We start from the raw sequence: 24,027 nt of genomic DNA on the forward strand, positions 1-24,027 counted from the left end.
CTGGACGAGTTCTGGGAAAGCCTGGACGCAGCACTCGGTGGCATGGTCTGGCAGGCATGGTGGTGCTGGGTCACAGGTCAGACTGGATGATCCCAGAGGTCTCTTCCAACCAAACTACTCTGTGATTCAGACTGGCTACAGGCACTGCAGAGCAGCTCCAGCTCCAAGGGTGTTTGAGATGCTGCTTGCCAGGGGGGATTAGGAAGAGCGGCTGCCTGTTGGCAGACAAGCCTGAGTCATACAACAGGCTACATGTTCCATAAGCAAAACATGTGGCTTTGTTAAACAGATGCAACCGCCGAGTGCCAACATATTAATTAACCACCACATCCTTCCTTTCATGTCTCCCCGCTGCCGCTTTGGAAGCATTATGGTAATTATCCCCAGCTCAGAGCCTCGGGGTTTGCAGAACAGCTATCCAGACACGTGGTTCCCGCAGCGGGAACAGACTGTGAGGGTGGATCCCGTGTCCGACCGAGCTCGGTACTGCTCGGTCCCTGCGGGCCCGGCCTAGGCCGCGTCTCCATGGCAACCGCGGGGCCCGGGCGGGGCCGCGGGGCTCAGGGCGCATGCGCATCCCTCCCCGCTAGCCCACCCCATTTCCCCCGCGGTATCCGGGGGAACGCGGGGACGCCGGCGGCGCGCGCATGCGCCCTGCGCCCCGTGTGCCGCCGACCCGCGTGGGCGTCGCGGCGGAGCGGGGGCCGGGCACGGGAACCGGAAGCGGAAGCGCGGCCGCGCGCGAGTGAAGCCGCTCCTCGCCCCGGCGGGACCGCCCGCGCTGCCTCGTGCCCGGCCCGGCCCGGCCCGGCCCCGCCCCGCCCCGCGCTGCCCGCGCGCCTTCCCGCGCTGCCCCGAGCTCGGCCCCGCCCCGCCCCGCAGCCGGGGAGGGGCTCCCGCCGCCCGCGCCGCCGCCCGCGCTCCCGGCAGCTGCTGCCGGCCCCTCGCCGCCTCGCCCGCCTGCGTCCCCCCGCCCGGCGGCCGCGATGTCCGACAAGGAGTTCATGTGGGCCCTCAAAAACGGAGACTTGGATGAGGTGAAAGACTACGTGGCCAAGGTAGGAGGCAGCGGCAGCGCGGGCGGGGGAGGGGGTGAGGGAGGGATGTGCGCGCAGCCCCCGGGATGGGGCCGGGGCGGCGGGAGCCGCGGTCTGGGCGGGTACGGGCTCTCCGCGGCCGTGGGCTGAGCCCCGTGTGGAGCTGAGGGCCCCCTCCCCCTCCTCGGGGCCTCTCGGTTCCTCGGCTTCCTCCTTCTCTCCTGCCCCCGGCCGCCCCTCGCGTGCCGGTGGAGTTATTCCTTGTCACTACGTGAAACTTAAAGGATTGACAGGCAGGATCCCGGTCCTGCCTCGCTGATCTTGTGTGGATTTGTGGCCTCGGTGTGGTTATCCTTCCACCCTGCGCCTCAGGGCTCATCCTTAATAGGGTGATGCTAAGCTACCGGGTGTGCTGAGGCTTAATTCATTAACCTTCTGCGAAGTGTGTTGGTACCTAGTCAGGGCGAGTGCTGCGGGAAGAGCAGACACCTGTGTGATGGCTGAACAGTCCTCAGGTACATGGCAGGGTGGCAAAGCTGCCTTCTGTCCTCACTTGCCTTCTCTTGTCACTGAGGTTTGTGGGAAAAGTACACAAGGGCGACGTTCTGCTTCAGTGAATCCTTACTGCTCAGGAAGATTGTCTGGGAACTGTTACATCAGAGCAGAGGTGTACCTCTAATTTACCTGTAATTATTTTGATCTCTGAACAAGTTAATGATTGTCTTTGGGAGCTTGACACATGCTGACACAACTTGCCGTGATGATTTAGGTTCTCTCTACTCTAGTTGACAACTTTCAAACTTGTAGTGCTCCTGGCAAAAAGAAAAGTGTGCAAGTACTTCCAGCTGCTTTAGTACAAAGTCCAACAGCTTAGCCTGAATAGTCTTCTGTGACAGTTCCAGCTAAGCCTCTGGACTTTGCATCAAAGTGGCTGTGCACTCACATGCTCTGCATATAAAGTTCTAGAGGAAATAACTGGGAACAATGTAATTATCCCACTTCAGCTGTTTGCTAAAGGTTGTGTACCTTTGTCTGTGTAATAAAGTTGGGTAATACATTGGTATGTCTAATATCTTCTCAGATTTGGGTACTTGCAGAGTGTATCAGCAGCATATTTGGATTTTTCCTGCTGCCTTTAAATGGTTTCCATGTCTAGAAAATTCACTGCACGCTAGTAATTATTGGATCCTTGTGTATCTTTTGCTGAGGCAAAAGCTTCAATGCTTTGGTAGTGTCTTGGTTCAGTTTCTGTCTACAAGTTCACTGCAGTGCTAATTAGAAAGCTTTTTTGGTATTCCCACTCTTCCTGAGTTGTCACTGCAACTCGTGTAGCAAATGGATTTATGTGATCACTCTTCATCTGCTTCAGTGCCGAGTCAAATACTTGGTTCCATCTGCTACTGAAAGAGGCTTGAGCCAGCCTGGATGCTGCTGTAGTAAAAAGGCTGAAGTCTATCATCTAACTGCACTAATGAGGCAGAAATCCTTAAAAGAGAGATTCTCACTGGAGTTAGATGATTAGTGTAAAAGGAGCCTGCAATCCTTGAGTACTCTTACATTGTAGAACTGCTTCTAATGTAGAAGTTGAATAAACTCTGGGTGTTTTCTGTTGATTTGTGATCTAATCTTATTCATACTTTTCTCACACTTTCAAGTATGTGTTGTGTCTTCAGTTGTTAAACAACCTACAAGAAGTCAAATGTTTTCAGTCCTTTTTGTTTCCTTAACAGACTAGCGGGCTAGTAAACTCTTAGGCTGGTTTTGTTTGTGGAAACAAAGCTTATATAAGCAAGTTTTGACTTAGTGGTTTGTAAATTTTTTTATGTCTGATTTTTTGTAAGTTTTAGAGAGGTGCAGGTAGGTCGGTTTTGGTAAGGTAAATGAAATACAGGGGGTGCGTTCAGGAAAGGAAAAGAGTACAAGAAGGAGTTTAGGTTTTACTGTATTACAGGAAATGCACATTGAGGAGGGGCAAGAGAACTCAGTAAATCATCTGAATGTAGGAGAAGCCTCAGCTGGAACTTCGCATTCTCAGTTCTGAGATTAATGAAATATGTGAAGGCAAATCAAGCTTTGGTAGTTAGAGTTCTCAGGAAAGTATCTGTTCTGTGCTCTATGTTCTTTCTGACTTTCTTCCTTATCAGTTATATGGCTTCTGCTCCCTGCTGTGTTCCTGCTCTAAGTATGATTTAATGTTCAGGAATTTTACTTATATAAACTTTGCAGTGGCATAAATTTCCTCTCCCTGTAACGGGGGAGGCAGTCATGTACCTTACAGTCTGCATCTTCATAAAATTCTTCCTTGTCTGTCTTCCTGAAACTTTTGTTTCCCAGCTTCTCGTTTGTTTTGTTTCTTGTTCCAGTCTTGTTTCCTCATTATTTGTTTGGAAACAATACAGCCTTTAATGATGATCTTGCAGTTTTGCCACCAATTACCACATGAAGGGTTTGACCTGTGATTTTGATTCGTATCTGAATGGCAGTGTTTGAAATGCTAACTAGGTGACCCTGGGTGCTCTAAAAATAATAATATAAATGGATGTTGCCAGTGGGACTGTAGGAATTGAACTCCCTTAATCAGACTGGACTTTTCTTCACTTGTGTGTAATGAGCTCTGGAGGTTCTGTCTGTGGAGTCATAAGTATCTTTTTTTTTTTCTTTTTTTTTTCTTTTTTTTTTTTTTTTCTAATCTGAGGTTTGGCTAGTAACTACCAAGAAGAATGTGAATGTTTCTGCCACTTCAACAGTTTCTGGACAAAGGATACAGAAACAGAAGCAAGGGTCTCCATTTGCATTACATGTTTTTCTACATAGGGATTTTGCATTCTCCTGAAGACTTTCTTCAGGAAACTTTTCACAGAAAGAGTGGTTCTGAGGGATGCCAATGAAACAGATAATGCCAAATGATACTGCTTTGTTGCTTAGGAAAAGAGATCTCAGTGTTGCCAGTCTGCATTTGAGAGATACTGGTGGCTTCCATTTGATTAAAATGTGAAAGATTATTTTTATAGTTTGAATAGCCTTGTAAGACTTCTGTTTTTGTAAGAGACATGCTATTAGTGTCTACATTTCTCAACTTGCAACAGTATCAACTTTTTCTTTATGGTAAATGTAAATTTCTCCTGGAATACTGTATCTAGTGTGTTATGCCAGCAAGTACAGTGTCAGCTATTTTTATGATGGCTAGATTAAAAAGTAGTTTTTACTGTTTGCTTTCTTTGATGTCTTCCTTTTTAATATAACCAGCATATGTTAGCTTCAGAGATGCCTACAGGAATCTAAGAGATTGAAGGAATTCTGCACTCTTCCCACGTACATCCACTCAAATTTTTAAAATTCCTCAAGAAAGCAGAAACTTCCATGGGAACAACTGAATCAAATGTGCAGTTTAATGGGTGAGGAGGACCCACGCAGCTGAAAGAAATTTAAGGTAGGGAGTGGGTTAAAAAGTACTAGTTAGAAGAAGAGCAAGTTGTATTAAGCCTACAGAATTTCTTAAAATGAATGGTGTTTGCTCTTTTTCCCTTTCTTTAGCCTTCTTCCCCAGTGGAATTAGGTAAACTGTGCATTTGCTTAGAACTGACATCTCTATCAGCATGTGCACATAGCATTTCCAATCAGCAGTAGATTTCTGAGGTGAAGTACAATTTCTTTTATTCACTACACATAAAGTTTTTGGCAAGATAAACTTAGATTTGTAGGAGAGCCTTCAATAACTGTTTGTTTGAAGTAATTTCATCTCCCATAGCTTAACTGAGAATTCCCCACTTCCATGAGCTGATTTAATCCCTTACTTTGTTTCTTAAACCTACCACTGCTTACATTTAAGTTTGGTAAATCAACTAACCTAATACCATAAGAAGATAGGACAGGCATCAAAGCTGGTAGCACCAGATTTTTACTGCTCAGAGGACTGGGAGGCTGGAGTTATGGTAGGCTGTGAAATGGATGTTTGTAGAAAGTGGCCTCATAGGCATTTCTGGTGTGGAGTCTTGTTTTTTTAAATAACAAAGCAAACAAAACCAGATTCCTGGAGTAACTCCTGGAGTAATTCCTCCAGTTACTCATCTAGACAACAGCAACTACCTCTGTGTTCTTGACAAAACTGTGATGCTGCAATCTTGCAGTTCTTTGGGATATAGTGAAGTTTGAATACATGTCTTCAGACATGTATAAAACTTGACTACTGCTAAACTAACTATGGAGGCTAAAAAATAAAATGTCTAGAAGTACCTTTTTGAACAACAAGCAGCAGACAGTGGTATAGTTAAGTGTTGTGAAAAAGAGAAGAGACTTAAATACATCTGCAAGAAGAAAGATTAACATGGAGTAATAAATAGTTTTTAATTCTTGAGGATAACCTCTGTTCTCTTCAGTGTCCATTCCAATGACTTTTACACCTTCGGTTACAAACTAAATGAAAATGTGTGCTTAAATGGTTGCTATATATGAGCGGATTACTTGATTTACAGATAAAGCATATAACAGGTACATTGAAATTCCCCTTATCTCTCATCATGCTGAATGCTGAAGTGCACATTATTATTATGGCTACATTGATACCTGAATAGCCTCTGGTCAGGTAACAGGTTTCCTGCTCTTGAGTGACAGCCTGGAAGCCTGTCTGGATTACAGTGCGGGGCAGCTCTACCTCACTAGCTTGTCCAGGAGCATATCAGAACTAGCCCTGATCTGGGAGCTGCTGGACTGAGCTTATTCCCCCTGGGGCCTCTTGGGTATCTCTATAACTCCCCAGTGTTTTGCCAGCACTTTTACTATGAAGGTTTGTCTTTATCTGCAGATTCTAGGAGTTCTGTTATTTTCCACTTGATTACTGTTGAGTCTGCTGAAGTGTGATTGCTAAAGATAATTTTGTTTTACTGCATAGTTCTAATTAAACTTGGTGTTCAATTTACATTTTGCAGATTTTGACATGATGACCTAAATCCTTCTTTTATGGAACAAGATAATTGTTTGCTACTGTAACCTGCCATTAGCAAGTTCCATATTCATGATGGAGTTGTTCTTAACCAAAATCCCAGGAATGTACTAGAAAAACTTTCAGAAAAACACAGCACAGCTGCCACTTCTTAGTCGTGTGCACAATGAAATGAATGAGGTTGTTGAAAACCACCTCTTCAGGATGGCTAATTAATTTCCCCAGTCTGATCCAAGAGAGTCTGAGGACATGTGGCAAAGAATTATTCGAATATATTAATAGTTTGTGCATCAGTTCTTAATTACTTTATAGGAGCAGCATGGAGTAACAAACTTGCCTGCAAACCTGGAATTGTGGTGGAATGTGTGACTCACTGACTGAATGAACATCCCAGGATTCTCAAATCTCTCTTTTTTTCTTTTTTTTTTTTTTTTTTTGTGAAGGTACAGATAGAACTGATTCTTCAGCTATTTCAATTTGAAATGTAAATAGAATTCATTCCAGCTGTGATCATTTGAATGGTCATGAATCTGGAACTGCTAAATGTAATCTTTTCTTTGGAATGTTGATGTCAGGTGATTTTGTTCATTGAGTTTGCGTCTGTGCTCTGAAAATCTTGGTGGCTTTAACATATTGCCTAAGTGATTCATAATTGACCTTTCTATGCTTAAAACCCAAGTTAAGTACCTACTTGATTCTGTCTGGACTGTTCTTACTGTGCTGATTTGTCCTGTGCCTAATGGGTGTTTGCTGCAAAAGTAGAGTTATTAAGATCAGATAATAAAACATTGAATTTATTTTTTTTGTTTTTGCTGATGTACTAATATATTCCATTCCCTAAATTGAAAGCAAATTTTATCTCTGAAATATATCCTGTTTTGTCCAAGTTTGTGGTATACAGCATATGCATTCCTGTATGACAGTCAAAGTTGGGAATAGGTTATGAATAACAAGCAGAGAATTTGGTGGTGTGAGGAAAATATTTAATTCTACTACTGCTCTTCTTCTTTCTGCCCTCCTTTATTCTAACTGCAGTTTTCCCTGTTGTATCAGTTTTATCTTTAATAAATCCTTGTTTTTCAAGCCTAGCTCAGTTAGCTAATTTTGACTTCAACAGAAGGCTTACAGGAGATGAGCTAAGCTTTCTAAAACTCCAAGAGAACAGTTCTGCAGTGGTATGGATCTGTATCCGTTTGGAATAATGTGTGGAAAGTTGAGTTAGATGTGAAGATCGTGCAGTGAATGTTGACTTGGGTACCATGGCATTGGTGACTCACACAGGCTACATAAGTAAAAAATACTGAATGAATGGATCTTGCAGCGGTGTCAAAATGCATAAATAAAGATTCCTTTTGGTAGTTCTCAATAGACCAAACAACTTCTATGTGGTTTTTCTGAAGGACGATAGGCTCAGCTGGTAATATATCAGGATCTGAAGATCAAATATTCTACTTAAGTTCAAGGAGAACATTGTGGACTGAGGGTTCTCAATGTCCAAGAATTTTTATGTCTGATTAAAGGTCAGAAGAGAAAATTTCGGAAAGATGCAGAAAACCAGGGGGTATATATGATTTCATTGCTGAAGTCATGGGGCCACAGTTTTATGTGAAGCATCAGTTGAATTTAGCATATTTTTTATGGTTTCATGTTAATGCTTGTTTGAACTTCTGAATATATGTCCACACAAAAGTGTGAGCAAAGTTACTTCTTTCTACCTAATTTTCCCACTTCTCTAGTTGAAGGTTTATGTTAAATGATCCCTAATTTTTCGTCCCCTCCATAGTAAAATGAGTGTTGAATTTCCCTGTATAATTCTGTGGAAAGAAGCAGTTGTCATTTCCATAGACAGATCTATTGCTAAGACAGAAAACATGAGCTGGAATTAATAAGTGCCAATAACTGACCAGTTGGTTATACAACAGTTGTTTTTCTTACAAGTTGCAGTTTCAGCAGTTTTGAACAATTAGATGTTTTTCTGCTTTGGCTCATTATGAGGAGGGGTAGGTACAAATCAGTACAGCTCGTATTAAAGCAAGTTTTAAACTTTTATTGGATGCTGGGTAGGAGATTGACTTCTTTTTATAGTATACTGGTGTTAAAGCCTATGTTGATCGTGACCAGTGATGGCAGATTCTACAGTTACAGGCCCCAGATGGGGAAGGAAACAATACTTTCATTTAAATGGTTAAGGAACTGCTATCTGTAGTGTTGCTATTTTGACTTGGAATGCAATCAGTACTAATAAGTCCTATTGAACAAGCTACAGTGTTTGTCTTAATTCTCTGTTTGATTGGAATGTACTTGGGTGTGTTTTGTGTGAGGTTTTTTGTTTGGGGGTTGGGTTTTTTTTTTCCCTCTTTTTAATAAAAACCAGGGTAGCAAATAATCTGTTTTCCCAAAACCAACTGAAATGCTGATGAGGGACAGTAGGAAGTGAAAGAAAAATATGGTCTTGAAAACTCATAATGCACATGAATATGGCTTTGAAGTAGCTTGAGGGAGTTGGGATTTGGTGCTTTTAGCACTTTTCCCATTTTTACATTCTTTATTAGTATAATTTCATATGCAGTGTAATTCTGTAGCTCAGTTCAGATACACTGTTTGCCAAGGGCATTGCATTTCTTCAAAGAAAGAATTTTTGTGTCTCTTTCTTGCTGCACCAAGATTTAGAATATGGTCTACAGTTTTGTCTTTGCTTACAGACGTTGCTGCCTTCCTCAGTGGTTACAGGCCAGAAGGGAAATGGTGAAATCCTTTTACTTAGCCTTCAGCTGCTCTTTGGAAATCAAAGAGAGCAATTGCATGCTGTGGCTAATGAGCTGAGCAGACCAAAACATCACTAGATAGGTGTTCTGGAGGTTGCCCTGTCATACTTCCAGCTGAAGTTCAGAGTATGTTCTGAGTCAGTTTATGCAACAAAATTGTGTGCACAGAGTTTCTGATGAGCTAAGATCAAGTGTTGGTAATTATTGTTGGATGACTGATTCTTTGATTTCCCAAACTCTGATCATTTATGAACTTGCTTTTTAACACCCTTGCGACCTATAAATTAGTGATTAGCTTCAAGCAGGAAAGATGAGCTGTTAGGCCATTTGAGACAATAGATAGATAGCTGTCCATAGAACAGTTACCATCAGTATCTCTCATTTAAACTGATTTGTTAATGACACTATGAAAGCAAATACCATAGGCAATAAATGTTTAAAAAGTATTTTTCTGTTTGTTCAAAAATACTTCCAGTGCTTGATTCAGGTAGAAGATTTCAAGTCAAATAACAAAGAGTACAGGAGAGTTCCTGTGAGGTGAGAGCTGCATTTCTGTTTGTACCCTGTATTAAGAAAAAACAAACAAACTCACAAAAAACCCCACAGAATCCTTTGTACTCAAGTGAGGCATTTGTGAGAAAATCTTTATTTCTTGGATTGCTGACTTCTCAATAACTTCAGTAATGCTGTTAACTGTTTCTGGGCTAAAGTCATGGATATTTAGCATAGTTTAAAAAACATGAATTTGCCTTGTGATAAAAACAGTAATTGTCTATTATTTAAATTTATCTTGGGCATAATGACAGTAAATATAATTACTTTCAAAATCGGGTCTTCTAATTAGAGTATAATATGAGATACAGTTTAGATCCATTTCTCTGACAAGTTAATAGACTGTGTTTACTAAAGCATTTTCAACAGTAATTCCTGGAGAAAATAGCTTAACTTTTGTAGGTGGATTATTTCAAACTTAAAAGTGTAATACCAATATTTATAAATTTTAAGAAAAGTATAACAGTGAAGCTGAATATTCCAAGTGTATATAATTGGTTTAGGGAGCCATTCAGTAATTGTTAATGCGTATGTTTTTAAGTATATACTGCTTAGAAAGCAGCATTTATTTTATGGATGTAAAAATAGCTTTTCTGATTGAGTTTTTTGCTTCCATGTTTTGTTTTTGCATGATTCCAATCACCAACTGCTTCATCATGTCAACAAAACTCTGCATTAAGGTGCAAAACTTCTAGAACTCGTTAATGCTGCTTTTGACATTTCATATCATTTTATGCATTGCTGCATGAAGAAAATGTAAATTCACTGCACAGGAAAATAACGCCTGTTAATCTTATAGGAAAACCTATTTAGAAACTAAGCTTCATTTCTTTGGATTTGACAGAACACTTGATTTTGCCTTGGACATATCTTTTGTTCAGTTTCTGGAGAGGTAATTCCTGCTTATGGTGCTAAGCCCCAATTAAAGCACTTAAATTCAGGGAATTTTTAACCATAGCAATAACCTTTGGGAGATAACACTCATCTTCCTGTTTATTCTCTCATCTCTTCCTGATACAGTACAACCTGAGCTTTGAGAATTCACATTTATTATTTTTGCAGGGATTCTTTGCTTACTGTGTCCTTAGATCATGCAGAAAATTCAAAATATCAAGCTGGCATCTATTGAAACTGAAACCCAGTGGCTGGCGCCGTGTGTTTGCCTCAAAGGAAAACATCCACTTCCTGTTCATTCCTTGGACACCATGTACTGAGCAGTTTAATGCAGAACTTGATGTGGGGCTCTTCCAGAAACTGAAAGTGTTTTAATTGGCAGTTAACAACTCAATGCAGAATGCGTGGCAATGGCTGGGATCCTTTGCTCAGCTGCTTAATTTTTGAACTAGTTTCTGACATATTAAGCTTGAGGAAAAAAAATTCCTTTTTGCAGGAATAGGTGTTGTTTTTTAGATTTTTCTGTTTTCATAGTGTCATCTGTTGTCATTTTGCTGATGGTCGATTACTGAGACAGAATTAATGCTCTGATTCCTGGTTTATGTATGGTTGATGGCTCCTGTTAAGCAATTGTCTGGCACCCATGTGAGCTGGAATATCTTCTGCTTAGTGTACTCTTGGAATAGGTATGAATAGGTATCATGCAAATCACACCATCTAAAATACACTGGTAAAATATGAAGTCTGGCCAATCATTTCTACAGTAAAAATTCCAACCCTTTTAGGCCAGCTCAGTGTTGCCTATGAAAATGGACACTGCCCTGTGTTAAATAGATGCAGTGCCTAACACTGAACATTAGGTTTATGTCAGCTTAAGGTACAAAGTCATTAGATTGATCTGCAATTCTTTAGAATTAATGATTAAGGGCTTTTATTAATGTTTGTGCCCTCCATATTAGGGCTGATAGGTGAGTCCTGATGCTAAAGCATTTTAATTCTGAATTCTAACAATCTTTCTAAGTAGAGACAGTTTGGAAAGTGTCTAATCATTGGCTGTTTCAATTCATCATCCAGAATATTTCATGCACTGACATGCATGCACTTCATCAGTTAAAGAGGTAATCTGAACACAGAGCAATGTTACATTTGTCTGCAGCAGCTTATTCTGTCAGAACTATTTGCTGCCATTACTCTCAGCTGTTGCCTAACTAAGAAACAAACTTATAAATGGAAGTTTTGGACCAAACTTATAAATGGAAATTCATAGGAGCTAATGGAAGCTACACAACTGGACCCTTCATTCCTGTTTCATCCTTGCTAGCACAAGTAGTGAGTGGCTTACATTATTTCTCACTCAGATTTTACACAGGTTAAGCGTTTTGGGGGATGGGGAGAACAACTGTTTTCAATAACAGTGTTTGGCACATCTTTGAAGCTGGGATTGTAGCATGAGCTTCTGGAAGCTGTAGCTAGGAGACAGTTGGTTCATTACTGTTCTACAGACCAACTCATGTATCAGGTTTGTTTGTCTCCCAAAATGCTGATACAACTGAAGCACAGATGGCTCAGTAGTTCAGTTTATTTAGCAGTTGTTTCTGGAATTGTATTCGTTTGACTGAGACAAAGGACTTCAGATTGCATTTGATTATGGTGGATAAGCTAGATACTTGTTTACCAGCAACAAAACCTGAAAAGTATGCTTGTTAAGCACCTTTTTGTTGGCTTAAGCCAGAATAAGTGTAGCAGTGCTTTAAAAGATTTTCAGAGTACTTTAGATATGATGTCAAGACAGGCAAAATTCATCATCAGGTTCACAATTCATTTTCTTAACTTTTATAGACCAAGTATTTGTGTTATTATTAGCAATTAAGACTTCTCCTAAAGTAGAGAACTGTAAAGTAGATATCTGTTTTTTCATGGACATCTACATCTGCCTGCTCTGGTTGTACAACTTTCTACAAAATGCCAGCTGGAGACACACACTATCCTGAGAAAAGAAACCCCTTTTTTGATAAACTGATGAGGATCTTTTAAGGGCAATGTTGTGCTGGAATGAGAAGCCTTTTTTTCATATTTTTAAAAACAGAAGCTCAGTTGGATATTGCAGGATAAACTAATAGCAAATACTAGAAATGAATCCAGAAAAATAATGAAAACTTGATACTCATGTCTTCAGCCTCTTCCACAGGGATTTAACTTTCTGTATTCAAGTTCCCTTCTCAACATCTGTTAACTTGGATTTGGTTTTTGATCACTATCTCTACAGGATTTCTTGTGGATGTTTTTGCTATTTCTATTTGTTTCAGTAAGATGTGATAAGGGGGAGGTGTAAAATCAGCTTGTCCCATATTTCCCAAAGCATACAGGGTAGAAAGAAGACATCTGGGAGAAAATTCCTTTTTGCTTCAAGTTATAAAATTTAAAAGGTCAGGGAATAAAACACCCAGAGGTGTTGAAAAGATGTTATTAAATATGTCTGAGGGTAAACACAGAAATAATAAGTAGGAAGGCTTAGCTAATGCAGTCACTCTCAGCTGTTAAACAAAAACCAACAAACTTCTGGGTTTTCTGAAATTCTCCAAGTGCAAAGTGGTTATCCCACACAACAAATCTAGGTCATTTGCTTCAGTTCAGTTGTCTGCAGACAACTGTAGTCCACTCAGGCTGCAGTTGGAAAACTCCTGGAATGGTTGGAATATGCTGAACCACTGAGCAGCAATAGCAATTGTCTCTGTGCAGGCTGTCTGAGGCCGGGTTACACTGATTTTTTAGGGTGGACTGAAAGTAAGTAATGTTTGAAAATACAGGGGATTCAGGTGAAAATTTGGATCTGGCACAAAATTTTTGCAGTTGCCATTGGAAACTGCCTACTTTCAGTTGCAGTGAGTTGATTTCCTCAGCACTGGCAGGATCTTATTGCAAGTTTTTAACTGAAGAAATCAGCTTCAAAATGATAAACAATTCACAGATTTCAGCATTAATCTTTTTACTTCCCTTTCTGCTCTTTGGCTTAACCCAGACTTTGAGTCACTAGTTATTTCACCAGGTTCCACTCTTGCTCTTGGTTGGAATATTTAGTGACTATTAATGAAACATGGCCATTTTTCTTGTGAATCAGAAGATAGAGACAAGAAAACTTGAGACTCAATAAACTTACTGGGCAGAAATGATAAAATACTGTTGCTTCTTCTTAGGCCTCCTTCCTTGTTTTAGAGGTTTTTTTCAATAAAACAGGTTGAGTGGAAATGTGAAATTTCTTTTCCATCTGCTCTGCCCAGTTCTTAGGTCTGCAACCCTTGAGGCATCATATGTCAAGAGTTTTTTCCATTTATAAGAAAAAAAATTTACAGAAGTCTAAATTATACATTGCACTGACTTGTTTTGAGCTGGTCCTTTGAATTGTTCTTATTCTTAGTTAAAACAGATGGGAATATGAAATCAGCACACTGGACTAGTATTATGATGAAATACACAAAAGCTTACATAAATTATTTCCTTGTCTGAAGTATTGGACTGGTGGTTCAGTTACCTTCAGATCTGTATTAAGGCAGATGATGTGAGGGTCTGTTTGCTGTATCTCTGTAAAGCTGTATCAGTTCCTGTCATAGATGCAAAAATTTAACCTCTCTACCCAGCAAAATCTGCTTCAGGCTGGTGCTCTTTTCAGTTACAGTAACGAAGTGTTTAAAGGAAATTTTATAACCAGCTTGGAATAAGAAATTAATTTATTTTCTTCTGCTAGTCAAAGGTGTTTAGAGTTAAGTTAATTTTACACTTGAAAACAATTAGTAACTTTTTTAGATACACCATAAAATGGATTCAGTAATTCATACCTAAAGTCTTTTCCTATTGGTAATCTCCAGGAAACTGTGAAAGTGCTAGCATGGATTTTGGTTGGCTAAATCAGTTTGTCTTGGTAAGAATTAAAACTACTTCATCAAAGTCAGTGCTGCTTTTTAGACTCTGATACTGTTCTGGACTGCTGGAATGTTCTGGGATCACTGAAGTGAAGGCCTAAAGGGCAGACCAGGTGACTGTTTTTGTGTAGCAAGCTGCATTGTTAAGACCTGGTATTCTACAATGCTGTCAGATTTCTTCAACATATTTTATAAAAATGCATCTCTTGGGTGTGTAGGTGTTTTTCATTCCAGTTTGCAGTTAAGGTTGGCAGTGTGTGAATTGATGCTTTAGGTGAGAACAAGGTTTGCAGAATGGAATCTATACAAAATCATTCCAGAGGCAGACTGAGGAGCAGGAAAGCACTCTTGTTCAGGTCATATGGGAAATCTAGTACTTCTGCACTTATGCCCAAGGATTGTTTCAATAAAATTCCAATAGTAAGAAAACTGAGACAGTAGCAGTTGAGTCTTCATTGGTAAAAGTCAGTCTACTGTGTTGACTTTTTGTGTTTGAACTCATAATCAATTTTAGTTCTTCTCAAGACTTCAAAGTTAATTGAAAAACAGAGTATTTGAGGTTCCAGTTCTGTGCTTGAACAACTGATTTGTGGAAGAAGAAGTCAGAGGAGGAAAGGTATATAAAGTTCTGTTTCCATGATGAAAGGTCAGATTGCCCTTTTTTGTGTTATTTCATAGAATCACAGAATGGTTTGGGTTGGAAAGAACTTAAAACATCATCTAGCTCCAACCTCCCTGACATGGACACAGACACATTTCACTAGACCAGGTTGCTCAGAGCTCCATCCTCCCTGGCCCTAAAAACTTCCAGGATAGGGCATCCACAGCCTCTCTGAGCCAGCTGTCCTAGTGCCTCACCACCCTCTCAGTAAAGAATTTCCTCCTAATATCTCATTTAAATGTTTACCAGAGCTGAACACAGACTCCAGGTGAGTGAAGAGGGGTAGAATTGCCCTGCTGGCCCCATGGCTTTGGGTGCAGTCCATGGTACATTTGGCTCTCAGGGATGTGTCAAAGTTTCTCATCCACCAACACCCCCAAGTCCTTCTCCCCAGGGCAGCTCTCGATCCATTCTCTGTCCAGACTGTAGCTGTGCTTAGCTGTACTTGAGCTGTTTGAATACAAATAAGATGGTACTGCAGCCTCTCTAAAGTGAAAAAGCTCAAGATCCTGCAGGGGCCTTTCTTTAGAACTTGGAGCTCTCTTACATGAGAGCAGGAGAAATGCTGAGTGTTTTTCAATACTGCAGCTTGCATCCCGTGCCACATACTTTGAGGAATTTATAATAAATACTCCGAGTTACTGAGAAGGGGAAAGCAAAATGGTCCACTGGAAGGAATCTGGAAGCATTGTACAAATATGTAGAGATGGAGGAGGTATGACAGCTGAAGTGCAGTTGAGGTTAGTTAGGAAACTGAAAGACACAGGAAGATCTGTACCAGCTGCTTTATAGAGCAAAGGACCTATTGAAAAAATTATAAAAGCTTTTTTACCTCTGGTTTTATTGGTAGGTAAAAAATGTACAAGTTGATGCTGTTAAGAGTTGTGGTAGCTTAGGTTTTTGGGGTTTTGTTGTTAGTTTTTGGATTTTTTCCTTTTAGGAAGATAAAGGGAAGATCTTTCTGTACAAAGGGCAGGATATAGAAAAGTTTGCTTAGCTGTGCACAGGAAAGAGACAAGAGTTCCAGTTAAAATGCAAGAAATTCTGATTAGGTGTAAGAAAAAATACTCCCTGTGAGGATGATCAAACCATGGGCTTATGCCCAAAGGCCTTATGCCTGGAGAACTTTTGGAATCCTCAGTCCTTGGAGGTCTATGGAACTCAGCTGAGCAGCCTGATCTGATTGAACCTACTTAAGAGCAAATGTTAGACTGAATAACCTCCAAAGTTCCCTTTCAGCCTTAAATAGTCTGCAATGGCATGAGTCACTAGACTGACAAGCTTGTAGAATTAAACTCTCCTTATATTTTTAGATTATTAGTCAGATTTCAGGAAGTGTGGTATTTAAGTTTTCCCTCATTACCACCAGTGTTTATGACCCATGGATTAGCTATATCGAAAACATCGTGTTGTTTTTGCTGTTTGAGTATGGACTGAAGTTTGCTTGGCTTATAACATTTCTGAGCTCACAGTTATTTTAGAAATTGTAGAATGACTGGCCTTGTGTGTAGAAAATGGGTGGTTTTTTCAGTTGTTTCTACTGTATTGTTTTTAACAATTCTCAGTCAAAGTGTTTACATTTTCCTTGCTAGAGAGGTAACTTTTGGTTAGATGAGCCCCAGAGCTGCAGCAGTAAACACTTGAAAACTCTATGAACATACAACTAAAACAAACAGGTTAAACAGTAAAGTACTTTGGCTTATGTACTTAAAATACAACCATTTTGAGAATTTAAGTAGAATGACAAAAATAACTTAATGTATTTTCATTTTCAGAGTACCTACCTGGTGTTTGTGGATTTTTGAGGGGTGGGGGAGTGGGCTTGTGGCTTTTTTTAAAAGTCTTTCCAGTGATGAATGAATCTGGAGAAAGTTATAGTGGAGAATGATTGAAGGGGTGTGAGCAGACTCAAACTCTGAGAAAATGAAATAGAGTGTTTGGGGAAGATTAAGACATAATCAGTTCTTCCATGCCCCCCACATACCCACTGTGGAAGTGCAAGATTGTTTTGTAAACTAATAATTTTTTCTACAGGTGTGATTAATCCAAGCTTGCTCTTCCTTCATAAGACTGAAGAATATATTGTTCTTAAGTGATTTCAAAGCTCAGTTTATATATGTTTCACTGCAAAACATAGAACTTAACATTTCAGGCACTTGGTTTGATTTAAAAACTATAACTTAGTTATATTGGAGGGAAAAATTTCATTCAGTGGATACCAGTATAATTTCTGTTATAGCAAAGCATGTCTTGAGATTATATCCAGCATCTTTAATTTACTTCTGTAAACTTAAGTTTTTGGAAGTAGTATTTTCAATATGCAGCGAAATAGTCAAAATATCTCATCCATAGGGCTTAAACTTTTCTTTATAGAAAGAGGATTTTTTACTCTTCCTCTTGCCCACTGAGACAGCAAAGTTGTTGCTATATTTAAAATGTCAGAGTTATCTAATACACTGTAAAGGTGGCCATCCTTTGTATGAAAAGAGATGGAAGTAATGCAACAGACTGTACAGTGAGTTATTTTCTTTCCTACTGTAATGAAGACAGGAATTACACAGTAGCTCCTGCAAGAGGCTTCCTTGCCCTCTAAGGACATCTGACTGCATGGAATCTGATTTCCTTCATTAAAACTCAAATGGAAGGAATGCATGAAAAGGGGGCAGTTATTTTTGCATGATAAGTACAGATGGGGATATGTAGTTGTTTCTAAATCTGAAAGAACATTTTAATGCCATAAGTATTACAGGCACTGCTCTACTAATACAGTTAACCTATGTGGTAGGATTTAATGAGGCCACAATTGTCAGTTTCTATTCCTGTGGTAGAACTGCAGTGTAAATCCCAGCTACTAATTGCTGGTGTGTTTAGATGCCCAGTCATGGAACAGATGAAGGAAATGATCAAATAAATTCTCACACTGATTAGTTCCCTCATTGGATTCATCATTCAGCCACTAATTCTGGTGCAGGGGTGGTAAGGGTCAGACTTTGGCTGGGAGTTGCAAAGCTGTTGCTGCCCCACAGGAGAAAATTTGGTGCTAAAGTGAAGGGTGAGCTGTGACATTTGTAGCCTGGCAGCAATGTTCTAGAAAAACACTTCTGACAAACCACAGTGCTCACGTGAACACCTGGCTCAGGTTTGGTTTCAGTTCCTGTGCAACTGCAAAATAAGCCTGTGCTTGAAGCACCTGGAGTGTGCTGTAGGGTGCTGGAATGGGGATTGGGTTTAACCTAGATTAGTTTAATGGTGAAGTTTAACCTAGATTAGGTTAAACTTGAGTTTAGCTCGTTTGTTTTTAAGTGTTGATGCTTCTGAAACTGGCAGAAGCTGGGAAAAGAGGGAGTTAGCAGATAAAGGGAGACTAAGGCAGGCATTGAATACAGCCTTGTGTAATAAAGGCTGCAGAAAGGCAGGGGCAGTTGACGGATGGAGTCAGGTAGGTGTGGTTAAATAATCTCCCTGGAAAATAATGAGCTTCAGAACTTGTACTTTATGACTAAACTTGTTCATTTGCATGGAGCTGATGTCATAACATGCATTAGGGACAAACTCTGGCTCATTCTTTTAACAAGGGCTGCAAAAGAAAAAGGAATTAAACTTGGCACAACTTCTTCAGGGCAGCTGTTAAGGTGCAGCTCCTTCCAGATTACTCTGGGACATTCATCAGGTGTACAGGAGGGCAGCTTGGCTGTCAGGATCTCCTCTCTGAGCTCAGGAAGAAAGAGGGGAGCATAAAAATGGGATTTGGGTACCCAAGAAGAACATAGGCACTTCGCCAGGGTGTGCAGGGATGGAACTAAAAAAGCCAAAGCCTTGACTAGACCTAAACTGGAAAAGGACATGGGTTATAACAAGGGATTTTGTGTAGGTATATTGGCAAGAGAAGGTAAAGCAAGGAAAATGTGTAAGAGAGAGGGTATTGAAAGAATTAAGTTCAAGAGTAACTACTTTTGGCAGTAGTCACTTAAGAAATTAGTTAGAGCAGATGTTTTTATGGATTAAATTGCTCCATTACAGAAAGTGGATGATAGTTGCATTCATAGGGTGTCATAATGAATCCTACTCTTAGTTACTCAAAAAGCAAAGTTCTTAAAGTTATTTGGAAGTGAGTTTCCAGTTTTTATTTTCCTGTCCTGCAGTGAAAAATTGATAGCCACGTTTCAACTGATATTGATACCTTAAGATCTCCTAATTAATGTTCTTCTGTTAGCTATTTTATGTAACTTTTTGAAATAGGATATAAAAGTCTTCTTTTATGTTGTCTTGTTTAGTAATTGGAGATTCTTTACTCATAATCAGATTTTAATAGAGGGGATTAAAGCAGATACCTGGGAACTGCTGTTTCTGATGTTTCATGAGTGTAACAGATTTTTAATGCTATTGCATAGCTGGTGCCCTGAGTCTTTGATCTGAAAAGAAAAATGTTACTAATGTGGCTTATGCCAGAAATGACTGACTGAGTAAATTCAGTGTATTCTGGAAGGTCATTATAGAGGGGATCATGTCTTTTCTTTTGCATGGGCAAATTACTTTCTGAAACTGTGCAGAAATATTTGCACCATTGTTAGTGAATGTGTGGGTCTACTCCAGAAAGTGAAAATAAATAATCTTCTTTCAGGAGAAGTCTGAGCTTTGACTGAAGCTACATTTTATTTTGAGGATGATATGATTCCTTGATCCTGGCTTAATTGTATCTCCTCCAAATACACAGGTTAACCTCCTTGCTGCTCTGTTAGACTCTAGAAAATGGTAGAAGTCTCATAAAACTTCCTTGAAGATTCGTTCTGTCACTTTTGGTCTAGTGCACAGAAGATTTTGCTCCTGTGGGTGTAAAGACAAAATTAAGCTCCATTTTGTCAGTTTATGTGGATTCTGACCATGTGCCTCTGCAGGGGATGGTGATTTTTAAGTGTAAAGCTTCAGCAGCTCAGTTTCAGCCCACCAATATATTGGTTACTTTGCTGTCTCAGAGTTCTGTATTGAGAATCATCACCTCATAAGATTACTGATACCCAAGTTCATAATATTCTTTATGGCATGTTTGGCCAGTATTATTCAAAGCCACAGTAAATTTGGAAAACTTGATGCAGAGGTAATGTTTTTCTTTTAATCTTAATTTGTGTGCTGTTTCCTGCACCAACCTATGACAGGGCTTGAGACACCACTTCATCTCATTGTGTTGGTATAATTAGCCACACCTTCACCAGAGCTGTCTCATTTATGAGACTGGAGCTCAAGACTTTATCTTATGCCTAAAGATTTAGTTCTAACCCCCCTGCATAGGCAGGGACACCTTCCACCAGACCAGGTTGCTTAAAGCCCCATCCAGCCTGGCCCTGAGCAGATGGATTGGGACTTGATATTTAAGTCAGCTTCAGTATGTACTCCTGTACTGTGTAATGTGCACATTATAAAATATACCCCAAAAATGGAATTAGAGATGAACTAAAGATGAAATAAGTGCTATTTTTCCATTTTATTAATAGTACAAGATACAGTTTCTTTTCACACCCCAGTGGATTGTCTTGCACATCTCTGGGTTTTCACACCTCACTTTGGAAACCGCTGCTTGTCCTACAGAGAGATACCCTAGGCAATATAAATAGGAGATCTAAAGACCTGAGAGAAATTAACTGTGAAGAGTCCTGCAAGTTTTTTAATGTAAATGTGTTGATGACTGCATTTGAAACAAGTGGTTTTGTCAGAGTTTGATCCCTGTATATTAAATGCATTGTTTTATCTTCCCTTCCTACTTCTATATTTCTTGGACTGGGCGTAGGAAAGGCCAGGTAAAGCTTTATGACATTCAGTGGTCTGTTTTACAGTGGCTTTTCAAACCTATGAAACAACTGCATGTTTGACTTGGTTTATTGAAGAATATAGGAGTACTTGAGTTTTTTTAATTTTTGTAACTTACATGATGTCTGTGTTCTGTTGATTCAGACTAAAATGTTCTGATGTTTAACTTCAAATGTTAATGATACGTGTTCTCAGTGCCAATATTCAGTACCATGTAATCTTTGTTTGGGACATCTTTATTTGCAAACCTTTTGCTAGGTACTCCCCTATAAACTTGTTTTCATCATCTTTACGCGGATCTTTAAAAACCAGGAGTTTGAGTGGGTTTTTTTTCCCTCTAAAAGTTCATCATCCAGCAGGAATTTATTCCACAGCCAGCTTAGGAGAGAACAGAGGACCTTTGCTTTATTCTTTAAAAACAAATGAAAAATTACTATAGTATAAGACAGCGAGCCAAATAATATTTGTAAGGTTAAGGAAGTGAGAGTTTTGCTGGACTGTCCTAATTTTGAGAAGTGATGACTCTAACTTTCCTTTGGACTGTGAACTTCATGGCTTGACTGTGTGCTGTCCCAGGACTTAGCTTGCCTGCCTTTCTCCCATGCTACTTTACTTACATGTTTTGGCATGTGTCAGGCTTTACAAGGGCTGTTGGAGATAGTTTTGGTTTGGGTTGGTTATTATGTGGCTTTCATGTGGTTGGCTTCTTAAACCTGTGCACCCAATCCCTAATGTATCTGCAAACATGAATGGGTTATAAATGCCAGTTGTTTTAAAATTATGGGAACAGGCCATGTGCAAATAAAAGTATGGGTAGAGTTTAATGTTCAACATAAGTATATGCTGCTTCTTTATGTGCTTTCCCAGACTATTTATGTGCTATTAGCCTACTTTGATCTGGGTGATTTTTTTTTAAATTGGAACTTAATTGTCAATGAAATTCAGCAAATGAGAAGCTACATCACAATACTATCTGCTACAAGGGTATATGATGAATAATTGAATATTCTATTGAGAAGAGAGGAGAATAACGAGGTCATCTTGTTATTTCACTAGTAGTGTAAAACTGATTACATAGAACATCAAAAGCAGAATAAGATTTCCTTCTGGCAGTCTTCTCTTCCATTCTTAGAAGGGAGGTAATGTCTGGAAGATGTATGTCAATCCCTCTATTCTGTGTGCTTTCTAAAACTTTGGGACAGGAGGGAAGGAACTGCAGGGGCTCTACAGAGAAGAATGAATTGGTGCTGCAGCTGAAATTCTTACGATTGTTTTTCTGTGGAGATACAGGGCTTGAAGTATGATGCAAAATTTAGCCACTTCCTAAAATACTAAGATTCCTTGCACATAAGAGCAAGAAGCCACTTACCACAAAGCTTGTCTCTAGTTGGTTTCCAGTAACTTCTTGTCATTAACGAAGGGCAGTAAATCACTTTATCCTTAGTTGCACAACCCAAGGTGAGGAAACAAAGCTGATTAGGTACTGAGTAAATTAAATTTTGTTTACGCCTTAAGAGATGCCTCAATCCACTCGTATGAGAGGCATTAGAGTACAACTTCCTGTGGCCTGATTTGCTTGACTCTTCAGACTTGTTTGTATCATGTAGAATTGGCAAGTGCTATTTATAAAACAGGGTGGACAGTTTCATAATTAGGTTTTAAATTATGGATGGCCTGGACTCACCTGCTGGTAGTTATGATGCTGACTTATTTCTGTGCAGCTGGTTTGTCATTATGCAAAGCTTCAGTATTCATAGAAGCAGATAAAGGAACTTAGCCAGATAACTATGATCCTAGTTGTGGGGCGAGAGAAGCAAAAGGAGCCAAGGGAAGCATTTTGTACAAGCTCTAATGATTTTTTTAATTGGTTTGGTTTGGGTTTTTTTTAAATCATGAGTTACCTAGTGCACTTGTACCCTGTGTACAGGTACACCTGAGATGCAGTACAGAACAAGGGATCAAGGTTGTCTTACAGTCATAAGTACAGATGTGAGGGAATAGAAATTGAGCAACTTAATTTTCATTTTTCTTGGGCAGTGACTGAAATATTTGGGTGGAACATTGTTCATCATGTTTAAAGGTGTTGGATTTCTTTCAAGCTCTTCCTCGTGTGTTAACTCTAAAATTTTGCTGATGAGATTATGTTTGTTTTAAAGGGTGAAGATGTCAACCGGACACTTGAAGGTGGGAGGAAGCCTCTTCACTATGCAGCAGACTGTGGCCAGCTTGAGATTCTGGAATTTTTGCTCTTGAAAGGAGCTGACATTAATGTATGTATTATTGTATTTGCAAACAATCTCTTAAAGTCTTCCTACACACACCACAGAGATTGGTTTAAGTGCCTGAATGGTCACTGAAAGATATAAATCAAATGAAACAATTTGATGCATCTAAAATATTTGAGAGGTGGGATTCTAGAGGTTAGAAGTTTACAATTATGCTTATTAAATGTTTTAATTCTCTTTGGGCACACTGGAAAAAGTGTCTCTTTGGAGACATTCTTTCTTGTTTAAGATGTTTTGCTGTAGCTTGACATGCATGGCTTCTTTTTTTGAAAAGACTTGACTAAGCTGTATCAGCCCTTCAGAAGTTAAGTTCCTAAGTACTTCAACCATACACCCCAAATATTGTGCCTTAGAATGCTTGTCCAAAAGTTAACATGTAAGACATCTTAGCTTTAGTTCATAACAGAAATGCTAGGATTTCGCTCCTGGGTGTCTGGAAAAATTATCTCTTCCTTGGGAATTTTCCTAGCTGGGGAAGAGTTAAAAATAGCATTTCAGTTGCTCCATTTCTTATTCTTTCCAGGAATGTAGTTTAGAGAGAAGACAGCCAAAAGAATATTTCAGCCAAAACTTTTCTGAAGGGATGCTGCCTGTGAAATGGGAGAATTAGAAGTAGTGTTCTTAAACTGGGCAAAATTTGTCAGCTGATACTCCACAATTGGCCTAAAATAATGGACAAGCTTTGGGATACCTTGAAGTCTTGTGGAAGATATATCTTGCTATTACCTCTTTTTTTAAATGATAACTTTTCTGGTTATCATTTAAAATATATCAAAAAGAGGTAAAAAATCCTGTGGAATGCATTTCTGGCTAATATTCTTAAATTTTTACTTCCTTACTCTTGATTAAAGAAAATTAAAAAGATCTGTGAAACCTTATAATGCTGTGTGAAATTGTCCTTCAAGTAATTGTATCTCAATTTACAGGCTCCAGACAAACACAATATCACACCACTCCTATCAGCAGTCTATGAGGGCCATGTTTCCTGTGTGAAATTGCTTCTGTCAAAGGTGAGATACAAATGTTTTGAACAAGTTATCCATTAGCAAAGCATATTACTGTGATTTTTTTTTGCAATAAGATTATGATGCTCCGGATGATCAGAACATCAAACAAATTCCATTTGTATTGCTAAAGCAGAGAGGGTACTCTGATCATGGTGAAAGATAGCTGGA

The 24,027-nt window shown here is 39.5% G+C and overlaps 1 protein-coding gene across 1 annotated transcript in view; it reads left to right on the forward strand.

Annotated features, from left to right (window-relative positions):
• Nucleotides 1–858: 858 nt before the first annotated feature.
• MTPN (myotrophin) overlaps nt 859–24,027 on the forward strand; it is a 30,616-nt gene continuing 7,447 nt past the window's right edge. Inside the window, exons 1-3 of the mRNA XM_038154187.1 lie at nt 859–1,058; nt 22,724–22,837; nt 23,779–23,862. Of these exons, the coding sequence (XP_038010115.1) occupies nt 987–1,058; nt 22,724–22,837; nt 23,779–23,862 (270 nt within the window). The 5' untranslated portion in view covers nt 859–986. The remainder of the gene's footprint in view (nt 1,059–22,723; nt 22,838–23,778; nt 23,863–24,027) is intronic.

Source organism: Motacilla alba, chromosome 1A (genome assembly GCF_015832195.1).
Source record: "Motacilla alba alba isolate MOTALB_02 chromosome 1A, Motacilla_alba_V1.0_pri, whole genome shotgun sequence".
Lineage (NCBI taxonomy): Eukaryota > Metazoa > Chordata > Aves > Passeriformes > Motacillidae > Motacilla > Motacilla alba.